This window comes from Lynx canadensis, chromosome E1, assembly GCF_007474595.2.
Source record: "Lynx canadensis isolate LIC74 chromosome E1, mLynCan4.pri.v2, whole genome shotgun sequence".
In the NCBI taxonomy this organism is placed as follows: Eukaryota; Metazoa; Chordata; class Mammalia; order Carnivora; family Felidae; genus Lynx; species Lynx canadensis.
Window position 1 is genome coordinate 39,545,166 of NC_044316.2, and position 13,389 is coordinate 39,558,554.

The 13,389-nt window shown below is 48.9% G+C and overlaps 1 protein-coding gene across 1 annotated transcript; it reads right to left on the reverse strand.

The window, feature by feature from the left end:
* Nucleotides 1-7,019: 7,019 nt before the first annotated feature.
* On the reverse strand, nt 7,020-10,658 carry LOC115500309 (keratin, type I cuticular Ha8-like). The gene is made up of 7 exons (XM_030294610.1): nt 10,167-10,658; nt 9,892-9,974; nt 8,944-9,100; nt 8,397-8,558; nt 8,182-8,307; nt 7,514-7,734; nt 7,020-7,098 (listed from the first exon to the last, which is right to left on the reverse strand). The coding sequence occupies exons 1-7, from the start codon at nt 10,656-10,658 to the stop codon at nt 7,020-7,022; spliced, it is 1,320 nt and encodes a 439-aa protein (XP_030150470.1).
* Between the last annotated feature and the right edge of the window lie 2,731 nt (nt 10,659-13,389).

Consider the following 13,389-nt stretch of genomic DNA (forward strand, 5'->3'; position numbering starts at 1 on the left):
ATCAAACTGATGTGGGAATTAAAACTTTCCCTGTGCAGGCGTGAAACAGATAAGTAGTTTTGGAAGTGGGAAAAAAAATCATGAATGAAACGGGGTAATCTGTGATCCCAAGAAATAAAATTATGTTTTTGTGTATTAGAGTCTATAGACTAATTAAGGCAGGCAGTGATTAGCACTTTATGGTGTCTGTTCTCAGGCACCTCCCCCTCTTTTCTGGCATCTTCCCTTGTAAGACACTGGTCATCCCACCGACAGACTCCCTCTTCACCTTGTTTAAGAAGATACACACTCAAGAACTTTGATCTTTCATCTTTTGAAACTTCGTACATTTCAAAGAAATGCACGTACCTTGATTGTCCATTACTTAGCAGACTCTAGAATAAATTTAAATTTCCTTAATCTTCAGACACACTCAGAGCATCAGAAGGTTTATGGCCTTCTCTATTCCTAAATAAGTCAGTGGCCGGTTGTTCAGTAAGCCCTGGAAAAGGGCAGCCTGCCAGCTTCCAGGCTATGCTAATGAAGACGCTTTGACCCCATTCCGAAGATGAATGCATTCACCAGGACGGCCCTTGAAGCAGCAGTACGTGTTTTAGGTGGCTCTAAAGCATGGAATCTGAGCCGAAAGGGATCTCAAAGTCCTCTAGTCTAGGGGCCTTTGGCATTGAATCCCTTCCGATAACCTCCCAACTCAGCATCCAGTCCACCGCTCTCCAGAAGGTCTATCCCATCATTGGCCAACTGGGCCCCTGTGGCCCACAGTTTCCCAGGCTTTGTGCAAGATACTGGGGTCAAGAGATAAATAGCAGCCAGCGTTGTCTTCAGGGGCTTACAATATAGGGGACTATTAGAAAGTCCTTTCTGCAGAAACCTATCTACCGCCATGCTATTTATATCCATTGCTTTCGTTTCTTCCTTCATTCATTCAACAAATATTGAGTGAGTACCCATTCTCTGCCAGACAGGCTCTGATGCTGCATGCTGGTGGTATGTTAGCAAGTAAGTCAAAGAGTCTGTCCTTTAATTTACTTTCTAGCTCTATCCATGGTGTCCCAGGCAGGATAAATCCAATCATTCTGCCACAATGGCTGACCTGCAGCTCTTCATGACAAATGGTTCTGATCCCCCTCACCATCCGGAGTACATCCCTCTGAATACTTTCCATGGAGTCTCTACCACTCTTAAGTGAAGGCTCTAGAATGGAATTTTGGATGAGCAGGAATTAAGAGGCTGCCAGCAGATGGCCCAGCAAATCTTCTTGCCCAGGAATCTTGTGTGGAGTGTGCTGGTGCCACCAACTCTTCACCCATGATACCCACCCAGCCACCAGCCGGTCCCATATACGATCAGCGAGACCCATGAGGGCACTCCCTCTTAACTACTCCTTGTAGAGATATGGGCAGTATTCACCAAGGCAGGGTTCACCACCATCCGTGAACTTGTCCCAGTGAGCTACTCCGAGGGATCCAGTATTCGTATACGCTCCAATATTCAAAGCCCTCTCAAGGCGCCATGAGGACCTCAGGGCTGAATCAGACAAATTCCCGTCGCAAAAATCGCAGAGCAGAAGGAGAAATAGGTCATGTCACTCAGAAGAAAGAGAAGTCACAGAGAGAGCTGGGGTGAGGGGCGGACATCAAAGAGACTTTATCTGGAGCTTCAAAGATAGGTAAGATTTGGACAGGCAGAGGAAGGAGAGAGAGGATTTTCTAGAAAAAAGAGGGAAGCACAGGTACACACTCAGAAGCAGAGACACGTCTGGTGGGCTCTGGAGAAGCAGGGGTGCAAGCTTGGGAATGTAAGTGTGCAGCCAACAGAGGCCCTCCTGGAAAGAAACCACCTTGAATGACACAAAAACGTACACCTTGCAGAGTCAAACCGCATTTTTAAACCCTATGAAACTGAAATGTGTGCTCATTTACGCTAAAAAATGTGGTCGCCTTATATCTTCGCAACTTCTACACAGGTGATTCTCAAACTTTAGGCCACATCAGAATCATCCAGTGGGCTTGCAAAAATGCAGATTGCCAGGCTCCGCGCCAGAGTTTCTGATTCAGTAGGTTTGGAGTCAGGCGCGAGAGTCTGCATTGCTAACAAGTTCCCGGGTGATACTGACTCTGGGGATCTGGGGAGCACACTTTGAGAACAGGACTTCTGCTCTCCGGGAAAGAGGAGCCTCATGGTGGTTGTCATCCTATGTAAACGAAGCACAATGTAGCAAAATGGTATTTTTGTGGAACATTTGTGCACCGATGTTGGGGCACATTTCAGATACGTGAGCATATGTTTTCCTCAATATAATAAGCAAGTTCTGTTCGCTTTCTTCCTGGTTTACTCTTCTTCATAGAGGTTTGTTTTGCAAGGACATCTAAGACCGGAGAAGGGAGGGACAAAAGGGGAAACCCATACAGTGTTTGTTAAACCAGTGGATAAGCCCACATGAAACAGTGTCTGTAGAGGACAGATGAAGGTCAAGTGAGGTGATACACTTTAACATTACTAGGTGCTGGGATTCTGGCTTGGCACTTACACAGGATTTCATCTCTCTCTCTCTCTCTCACACACACACACACACCCCTATATATCCAGAGTTGATACGAACTATCACATTTGACCACCTACTATGTGCTACACCGTATTGTACCTGATGCTTCAATCCTTTCAACCACACTGAAAAGTAGTTACCAATGTACCACTGTAGAATAAGAAAAAGCTCAGAGTGGTTAGGTAACCTGTCTGAGCTCACAAAAGTAGAAGAGGAAGTCCGTGAAACATTAGCTCAGGTCGGCCAGACGCTCAAGCCCAAGCTGCGGCTCCCAGCCAGGAGCCCAGACACCCATTCCATCCACTCCGTTCATGCAACAAACAGGTGCCGTCCTCCTCTGGGCTGCACCCTCGTCCAAAGAGCTAGAAATATATGGGGAGACAGAACAGAGTCCTCTGGAAAGTTTTGGGCAGACAAGAGAGATGACCAAAGTAGCAGTTTAGGAAAAGTAGTACCCAGTAAGCACCCCTGGGATGGGAGCGCTGAATCTCGATTTTGTGGGCTCTCTAGTAAGTACTGCAGCGCCTGATACAAAATGCACACTCCGGAACCATTAAGCAAGCGAGTGAAAGGCTGGTGGTGTGTGTGGCATAAATGTGGCACAGCAGAGACGGGGCAGACAGAAGAGGAGAAGGCCCTTACGAGACCCCGGGCAGCACATGATGGAATCCAAATCCCGCCCCCAGCAGTGCCGACAGGTAGGAAGAGATGGGAGGCAGAGGTGTTATAAGAAGATTCTGACGAAAGAGTCCACAGGGCTGAGTGATTTGCTGTATATGGGGATCAAAGGAAGGAGGGACACCAAAAGTGCTCTTGCGGTCCCTGTGCTCCTGGAACAATAATGTGCTGGGAAAGGGAGCCAGGAAGTCAAGGCAAAGAGTAGGCTCAAGGGGGAGAGGCTGAATTGAAGTTTGGAGAATCTGAAATATAGCCAAGTGGGACTGTCCACCAGGAGATCCAAGACTTGAATTGCTTGAACTCACTGAGAAACTCTCCTGAGCCGCTAAGTTTTCTTCTTACACCTGGCAAGCAGGTAGGGCTGTTGAGTTAGCCCAGAGGCTCATACCTGAACAGGGCAGCAATTCTCAAAAAGAGGGTTCCCTCCTCCCCCCGCCCCCCACTAGAGGGGAGGTGGCAAGGAAGATAATTTGGCTAGAGGGAGTGTCACTTAAAAACAAATACAACCTGTATTTGAAATGAGCTTTTAGCCATGATTGAGTTCCGTATTTATATTTTTGAAAGCTAAAACAACATTAAGTGACAAGTGAGGGATTTCTTTTTTTAACACTTATCTTTGAAAAAAATGTTTATTTTTGAGAGAGAGAGAGAGAGAGAGAGAACACAAGTGGAGGAGGGGCAGGGAGAGAGGGAGAAGAGGACCCAAAGAGGGCTCTGCACTGACAGCAGACAGCCCGATGTCAGGCTCAAACTTGCGAACCACAAGGTCATGACCTGAGCAGAAGTCGGACACTTAAGCACCTGAACCACCCAGGCACCCCAAAGTGAGGGATTTTTTTTTAACATTTATTCATTTTTGAGAGACAGAGAGAGACAGAGCATGAGTGGGGCAGGGGCAGAGAGAGGGGGAGACACAGACTCCAAAGCAGGCTCCAGGCTCCGAGCTGTCAGCACAGAGCTGGATGTGGGGCTCGAACTCATGAACTGCGAGATCATGCCCTGAGCCAAAGTCGGACGCTCAACCGACTGAGCCACCCAGGAGCCCCAGAGGGCTTTTTTTTAATATGTGTCAAATGAGAAGGCATGGATGAGAAAAAAGTTGCGAAACACTAAATTAGGTGGAGAAAGACAAAGACAAGATGAGCTCATGAAGATTATTATAAGTGGTCCTCAGAAGGGGCGAATTTGATTTCATTCTTTGTAAGGAGGATGATGCGGGTGTGACGAGGTGGAGCCTTAGGTATCATACATCGTGGACCACAACACACGAAAATTGGTGCCTAAATAAAAAATGCTCCTGTTCCGGAAAGTCCAGAATTCCACCTCGATATTCTTGGCTTCCGGGAGCAGAAGTGTGGGCCCTTCCCCCGAGCTCGCTCAGTGACGGCAGCATCTGCCCCTGAGGACGGCAGCGGGCCACCCTTACTCCTTCCACTTTCCTGGCATTTGGGAGAAATGGCATTTGAGTGAAAAACAAACAAACAGAACAAAACAGGCAATGAGTACAGGGGCCTGCAGAGGCCTGCCTGGTGTCATAGGTGAAGCCTGGAAGGAAATATTACAAACCAGCACACTGGTAGTGCAGGAGTGGTAATCCGAAAACCAATGGGCTCAGTACTTTACTAGGTGGCTCAGAACCGGATCCGGTCCCAAGTCAGAGTCTCAGGGGAAGAAAAATAATCAGTCAACCTGGTTGAAATTATTGTGACCACAGCAAGCCTAATAGTGCATCTAGGCTGTCGGTCCAATCTGGGAGGATAGCGAGATGTAGGGGCCAGAGCGCCTCCGAGGGGAAGGTGCAGAGATGGGAGTCACTCTGTGAGTGCCCGGGTTTGGGCACCAGAGGGCGCCCTGAGCCCTCAGGCCATAATTACGGATGAGGGTAAAACCTCCGTGTCCAGGTGCCCTGGGCCAGGCTGGATAGACACCTGCCAGCCTCCCTTGCCTGCAGCACCCATCCTGCATCTGAATTGCCTTTCTTGCCACACCCAGGAGCTTCGGGAGTCCCACACTTAGCCTGGTCAGGCTAGCAGGGGGACAAGGCCCGATTTTCATGGCGCTGTTGCATGAAAACCTATGGCTACTCCTTAAAACGATTCTTGTGAGGTATTTGTTAGAAGAAAGCCCACAGAGCCCACTGGACATTTGGACATTTTTGTCCTCCGACAGCCCAAAGAATGCTTTTTTTTAATGTTGGTTAGGACACTTGGAGTGAAAAACTAAGCTCCGATAACAACAGTGATTGATTTTATTATTTATTTATTATTGCTTATAAGTGGACAAGGAGGGTGGTCAAACTTCTAGGCCACCAACTCAGAATTACATGGCCCCTGATACTGCTAATGGGTTTTGCTACCACCTCCTTAGTCCCTCTTTCCTTCTAAGAGGGAAAGATTATCCCTGCCGGTTCCCAGGGAGCCCCATAAACCAATATCCATCTTCTCTGTGCCAGGAGCATTGTATGGATTATCCCTTAGCAACGGTGAAGGAAAATAGAATCTTTCTAACCTTACAACTGAAGAGTAAGTCTCAAGAGAGTGTCATGGCCCGGCGACTTAACTGGTGTCACAAAGGGTGGCATTTGAGCCCAGATCTGCCCAACTCCAGAGCAAGTGCCCTTCCCACCATACTGTGCTACTAAGCAGAAGATCCGAATTTGCATTGATCTTGGGACCAGGCTCCGCAGGTGAGCCGAAACCTGAGAGCTTCATTCTTCTGGGCATGCTCAGCACATTCCAGAAGCTAAATTGAGTAGCACAGCAAAGAAGGCACATCATCTCTTGGGTGGTCTTCCACCATGTCTGACTGTGACCCACCTGGGCCTGGGTCAGAGCCATGTCCAAGAGGCAGACTCATGCCTACTGTGCTCCTCACCTTCAGCACTCCAAAGGCAACAACAAATAGACAAGGACACCTCTCTTGGGAGGGAAATATGCCCAGGACCCAGACAACTGTCCTGAGTACCCAAGCTAAGAGAGCAGGTAGTAATTCTGTGCCTCCACACAGGAGCCAGTTTGAATGAGAGAAAAATAAAAAATAAAAACTTGGCAACCTGGCCAGGGCAGTTCTCAGCATGACCTCCCTTTGGCTAGATTGGAACTCTAAGTTGTGTGATTTTGCTCTTGGACAAAATACCAAGACACTAAAGATGCCAAAAGCACGGCAGGGACATGTTAGTTCTGAGCTGTTCTGAAGGAATTCAACCTTGGCAACCAACATGTCTTCCTTTCACCAGCCCATAGAGATCGATGGGCAAGGTAAATCGAATGACAGCAAAGGGCCTTCATCCAGAGGCTAAGACCCCAGTGCCCCAGTGGAAGATCCTGGCAGTGACAAGACATGTCGGGGCCAAGGATCACCCAAGGTCTTGAGGGCCAGAGTTGTTTATCACACCGTATACATTGCCAAGCACGAGAAACGTAGCACTTAATACGGGAAGGAGATTTATTGACTGTTTCATACAGGAACCCAATTACATCTTAGGAGACTCTGAAGCATGGGACTAGAAGGCAAATCCCAGAAGAGGTACTGGGATCAAATGATAGCTTAAGTGAAAGACAATGATAGCATTGGATGGGGGGGGGGGCGGATGCAGTGTGGGGACACACAGGGAGCCATGGCTTAGAAGTTTCTGTTATGCTCTGATTCAGTGAACATGCCTCCAGTGAGTTCAGTCTTCCTGGAAGGAAGGCTAATGAGCAGGTGAAGGCAATCCTAGCCTGGGTACAACCAGCCTTGACCTCCTGCACCAGCACTCAGACCTTCAGAATCACTTCTCAGCGCCGAGGCCACTTGCTTAGAGAGGGCAGGTGGCTGGGACACAGCTTGGACGAAGGACACAGGCAGCAGCCGTAGAGCAGGGATTGATGGGGAGTCTGCAGGGAGAGAGAGAGAGAGAGAGAAAGAGTTAGAAACAGGGAGTACAAAGATGTCTCAGTGATGCACGGAAGAGGCAAGACCAAAATGGACAAAAGACAAGTCTGCCACCAAGTCACAGAATGCAATGAAATCTGTGTGAGTAGTTCCTCTTCCAGTGCCATCTGTGTCTCTCCGTGTCCAAGAGTCCTCTAGGGGGACTTGGCTTAGGAACCAGCTATAGTTTATGTAACAGTCAATCCACAGTGCAATCCACATACACCAGGAGAGTTGAGTGCATCACTAAGCCAGTGTGGACAGGGAGGCTTGCTCTCCGTGCTGAGATCTCCTTCCACAACCATGTCAGTTATCTGTGAGGAACTGCTTTATAGTCAGGTATGTGCCTTGGTGAAAAATTGACTCGATCACACGTACTTGCAATCCTCGCTCTCCAGAAGTTTCCGGTACATGGCAATCTCACTCTCCAGCCGGGCCTTGACGTCCAGCAGCACCTGGTACTCCTGGTTCTGTCGCTCCAGGTCAGCCCGGATCTCAGACAGCTGCTCCTCCACGTCGCGGATCAGGATCTGCATCTGGGCCAGCTCGGTGCCGAAGCGTGCATCCGACTCACACAGGGAGTTCTGCAGACAGTCCTTCTGTAGTGGCAAATAACCGGGTAAGAGATCGAAGTGTCCCAGAATTCAGCAGTAGGAATCATGGCCAACCTCACCATGTCATAGGACATGCCCAGAACTCTGGAGAAATCGCTGCCCATATCACCATGACTTTTCACAAAATTCTACCTGGAGGAAGTGTTCATTCCTGTATTCCCAGTACCTGACCAAGTAGACACCCAGTGACGTCTTGTAGAATGAGAGCCTGAATCGCCACCCTTTATTGTAAAGGAAGTGGAGTTGGCTTTTTAAAGAACCAGTTTTGGGGGTCAAACCAACCTTGATGGCGAGGCATCTCACCCGGGGAGAGAGGGACCCAGCCCCTGAGTTCTGATTGTTAGTGGGACTGATGAGTGGGACTTCTAAGACACGCTGCTGCCAGGCCGTGGCCCGTGGCACCAGCAGCACGGTGAGGGCAGAAGACCGTACCAGGCTGTGCTGGGCCTGAAGCTCCACCTCCAGGGCGTTCACCGTGCGCCTCAGCTCCAGGATCTCCGACTGGCAGCACTGCAGCTCCTTGGAGCAGGACATGTCCTGCTTGCTGATGCTCTCGGACTGAAGCACAAGGGCACAGAGACATCACATCACCCCCCTGCCCAGGTGGAAGCCGGGGGGCCCTCCCTGCTCCGAGGCGGCGCCCTCACCTGATCTCGGAACCACTGCTCCACGTCGTTGCGGCCGGTCTGCATCATGGCCTCGTAGTGGCACCGCATCTCGTCCAGCACCCTGCTCAGGTCCACGGTGGGCTCCGCGTCCAGCTTAATCTGGAGCTTGTCTCCCAGCTGGCCCCTCAGGATGTGGACTTCCTGTGGGCACAGAAGGACCAACACTCTGAGTGAGGAAAGGGCTTTGGACAGAGCAGATGGCACCTGAACCCCTTCTCTGACGAGCAGCATGAGGGGTGAGCCCACTTGTGCACGATGTGAAAGATCTTGTCCAGAATCCACTGGGAAGAGCCCAGTGGGTCACCTTCTTAAATTCACAAGGCAAACCTTTAGAGACAAGGAACCCCTCCGCCGGCCCCACCACCTCTGCTATGTCCTACAGAGTCAGCCTGACTCCCACACCCAGATCAACCCCTCATCCTGATGCCAGCTGAGCCTGGCTTCTAATCCTACAGCCACAGGGTGGGCGGTGCTCCCTTCTCTGCTCAGTGCCCTCTCCCATGGGTCTGCAGCCCCAAGCCCAGACCTGCTCGTGGTTGCTCTTGAGGCAGAGCATCTCCTCCTTCAGGGACTCCTGCTGGGCCTCCAGGTCGGCCTTGGCCAGGCTCAGGTCATCCAGGAGCTTGTGCATCCCACACATGTCCGCCTCCACCACCTGGCGTAGGGACAGCTCACTCTCGTGCCTTCCAGGACAGGAGATGAAAGGTCAGCAGGATGACAAGGACAGCCCCTTTCAGCTGCCCCCAGTTTCCATTTCCTTCACCAACTTGGATCCTCATTTCCTTGGTTAATCAACATTCACTGTGTTGGATCCTGTACCTACAGAACTCATTGTTGGAAGAAATATCATTATGCCCACTGGATGGAACTACATGGGAAACTGTGGCTCAGAGAGAATAAATGGAGTATCCAGGATTGTATATCTTGGTTAATAGTAGATACATGGATTCACCCTAAGTCGTCAAATTAACGCAGTATTCATTCTGCTATAAAGGAGTCATTTAGCTAGGAAAAAGAGTAGCTTGAAAGTAAGCCTTCTGGACCTACAGTTTTCTAGTTTACCCCTTGGATTAATTATTTCAGATGATTTTTATGCCTTTCTCATTCATTCAATTGCAACTCTTGATACCAAAAAGCTATAGTGACAATTCTTCCCACTCATAAATTTAGCGAAGAGTCAGTGAATCTGTCAATGACCAATGAACTGAAAGTTTATTCTTGCAATGATTTGATTTTGTTTCTGGCTATAACACAAAACCTTCTTATCTTCTAGATGGGGAGAAAATGACATAGGACCTGACCCATCTAGATGATTCTTCCTCATTTTGTTTCAATGCTTTTGTTCACTTTCAACCATTTCTAGGTTCTAGTCAGTAACCACTTTTTAACATCTACTTTGGGCCAGTACCATGATGGGCACCTAGAAATAAAACAGAAGAGGAGTCACTCTGAGCCTTCTTCCAGCCCTACTTACTTGATTCTAAAGTCATCGGCAGCCAGCTTGGCATTGTCAATTTGAGTTACCAGCCTGGTATTCTCAGCCTTGCTGCACAGGATCTGTGGAAAACCAGGAAGACAGTTCATGCACAAAACATCATACTCTGGGCTCCAGCTCTATGGGTGACATCTACGCTCATGCTCAAGAGAACCCAAGAACACAAACACCCTTGAGTCTTCAATGGCCCTTTGACTGCCATGCCCTTCCACCTTCCTCAGACCCAGCATACCCCAGGCTACTTCAGACCTCACCTTCTGCTGGAGCTCCTCGATGGTCCGGAAGTACGACTGGTAGTCTGGACACACGCTGGACTCGTGGCATTTGCTCGACTCTCGGATCTTGGTCTCCAGCTCCGCGTTCTCCCGCTCCAGCTGACGCACCTTCTCCAGGTAGTTGGCCAGGCGGTCGTTCAGGAACTGCATGGTCACCTTCTCGTGGCCGTTCGGGGCGCCTTCCCCATAGTTCTCACACACTCCGATGTTGCCGGGAATGTCGCGGGTCCCTGGCAAGGGGCAAGCGGTTTGGCAGCTGTAGGGCACACAGAGGCTGGGTCGGCCGAGAGGAGTTGTCCCCACAGGCATCCTGTTGGCATGTGCCAGGGTGGCAGACAGGCACAGGGAGGCAGCCTTGGCCTCTGCCCCAGGCTGGCCCCCAACGTCAATGCAGGAACCGCAGACATTTGCAGCTTCGGGCATCTGAGTGCTGCCCAGACAGCGGGATGAGCTGATGTAGCAGGAGGTCATGGTGTGGGCTGAGGTAGCACAGGAGCTTCAGAGCAGCTGTGAAGGCCGAGCCACTGAGTGTGACAACCCCTTTCCCTGCTAGGCCTTTTATACCCCATCCCAGGTGGGTGTTGGCTCAATGCTTTGACCTCAGCGCCTTGATTCTCTACCTACTGTTGTACTGTCATCCTGTTACTCAGCTGTTGGTTTACCATTAAGAGTTCCTCGCCTCATTAAAGGAATGTTGATGAATTTGACATGCCCCTTGCTGTTTGATATCAGGTTATCGGTTGATGAAAGATCAAAGATGTATATTTCTACTCAACAATCACCAGCAGTTAATTCAACTTCCAGATGCCCTCTTGCTGGACTGAGCCAGTCTGTCTGTGGATATAGCCTCACTCAAGGATTGAATCTTTCAGTCAGTGATCTGTATGGCAGGAGGGACAGTGAATCCGTCACCAGCATTTAGACTCACCCAGCGTTTCCTCTGAAGAGAAAACACCACTTTATAAAACTGGGAAGTCTATAGATATTGATTATTGTAAGGTCCCCTTTCTTCTCTCTTCTATCCTTTACACTACATACTCCTCTTGAGAAGCTTTAAAGCATCAATGCATCCCGAAACATTAGTGCTGGCTAAGTTTTGGTTGACTAGTCAGAATCAGCTTTCAGTCATTCACTTGTTGAGCATGTTTCCTGAACATTCCCTTGAACTCAAGCAGTGTGCCAATTCTTGAACATGCAGGGGTCCCTATTTTCAGGAAAAACCAGTTCCCCAGAAATCTCAGGATATCTTTAACTTGAATGAGAACCATAGATCAATGGGGGTTAGTGAAAGACAGAGGATCCATGGTCCTGATCAAGGATGTATCTAGAGAGAAGCTACTGATAAAAATAAAAAATAAAAAATAAAATAAAATAAAAACTTTATTTGATCCAGAAAAGGGAACTGGGCCCAGAGCTCAAGGGGTATCTCAAAAGTTTAAGAACCGGGGCGCCTGGGTGGCTCAGTCAGTTAAGCAGCCGACTTTGGCTCAGGTCATGATCTCGTGGTCCATGAGTTCTAGCCCTGCGTCAGGCTCTGTGCTGACAGCTCAGAGCCTGGAGCCTGCTTCAGATTCTGTGTCTCCCTCTCTCTGACCCTCCCCTGTTCATGCTCTGTCTCTCCCTGTCTCAATAATAAATAAATGTTAAAAAAAAAGTTTAAGAACCAAAATTTATGGGGATGTAGGTATATATTGCTATTATTATTAGGTGTTCTTTCCTACTGAATCCTTACTACCTGTGATGTAGCTCTTGGTGGCTTCAGTGTGCAGATGAGGTAACTAAAGTCCATCTTCCGATTCACAGAGAAATAAATTGGCAAGGGCTCGATTTGGTCTCATGTCTGCAAAGCCCATTCATTCTCTTTCCAACCCACCATGACCCCCGGTTAGAACAACCTGTGTACTGCCTGTGTTGTTGCTCAGGGGGACGCAGAAGGCTTAGTAGTTGGGCCAGAAGCTGATGTGAAAAGAAATAAAATATCCGAGGGTCCTTGTGTTCCAGCAAAGGAAGATATTTAGACATAGAGCAGGGAGAACAACAAAATGCACATAGAAAAATTATACTCAAAAATCAAGAGTCTAAAGTAGACCTCAAATCCCAGAGATTTTCGTTAGAGCCAAGGGACCAAGGCAACCGGCTCAGGAGGTGCCCCTGCAGATTGTTGGGACCGAAAGACTGAGGGAGATCTAATGGAGGAAGACCCCAGAAAAGTATAAGTAGGTCTCTTCTCTAAGCAAAATTCAAGAACAAGCAGCCCCGAGAAAACCAAATGGGAGGATGTTGAGTATTGGTGAAACCTGGACTCTTAGAATTCTCTCAAAAATAAATAAAGGGATCTGGAATTCTTCCCAAAAAGAAAACCCACTCTAGGGTCAGTGCCATTTACCCTGAGGTCACCAATGAATAATCCCCTTACAAACACCATAAATTAGGAGACCTCACGAGGCCAAACCATCCCATCCTTCAGAGGCCTCTGGGTGCAATCTGCATATATTCCATCTTCAAACACCCCTTTAGTTCCCTCTTGCCTCATCATGGCGCATCACTATAATCCAGAGAATTGGACCATTAAAACTGTTTCCTTTGATTTGCTAAACAGGCTCCATGTTTTGACCCTACCCCCTGGCAGGATTTGCTCCATCAACTAAAATTATGGTTCCTCCCATCTCAGAACACCCGTGGTTTGTTACTTCTTAGGCTCCACAGCTGAAGTTTTGACGCCCTGACACCTCTCTGTAAAGCCCTGGCTTGGGCTCAGCAAGGTGTTTTGCATAATGACACTGATGCCCGCCTGTGACTCTGTAGAGAAGTGGGTTCTGCCAATTTCTTCCCTATCAAAGAACTGGCAGTAAGTGGAAAGCATGAGGCAGGTGTTTGAGATGCACTCCGCTGTGTCACGGAGGAGGAGCCCATTCTTGACACCCCAGACCACCTCCTTCGCTCCCCGTAAAGAGTCGCTGGCCCCAAAGAACAACGTGAGAGTCAGACTGCATGAAGGGAGGTCCCGGCGCTGAGGGGTGAAGAGGGAGGAAGTCCTGCAGCCCCTCTTTCATTCACAGGGGCCACCTCATCTCTCTTTAGGAGTAAAAGTTTTGGAGTTGAGTCCATCTTCAAGGTGGGGGGTAGGACACTGGGTCTGGAACAGCACCATTCAATGCTATAGTGATGGGACCTACTGAGGCAACTCAGAGTGAAAGAGAAA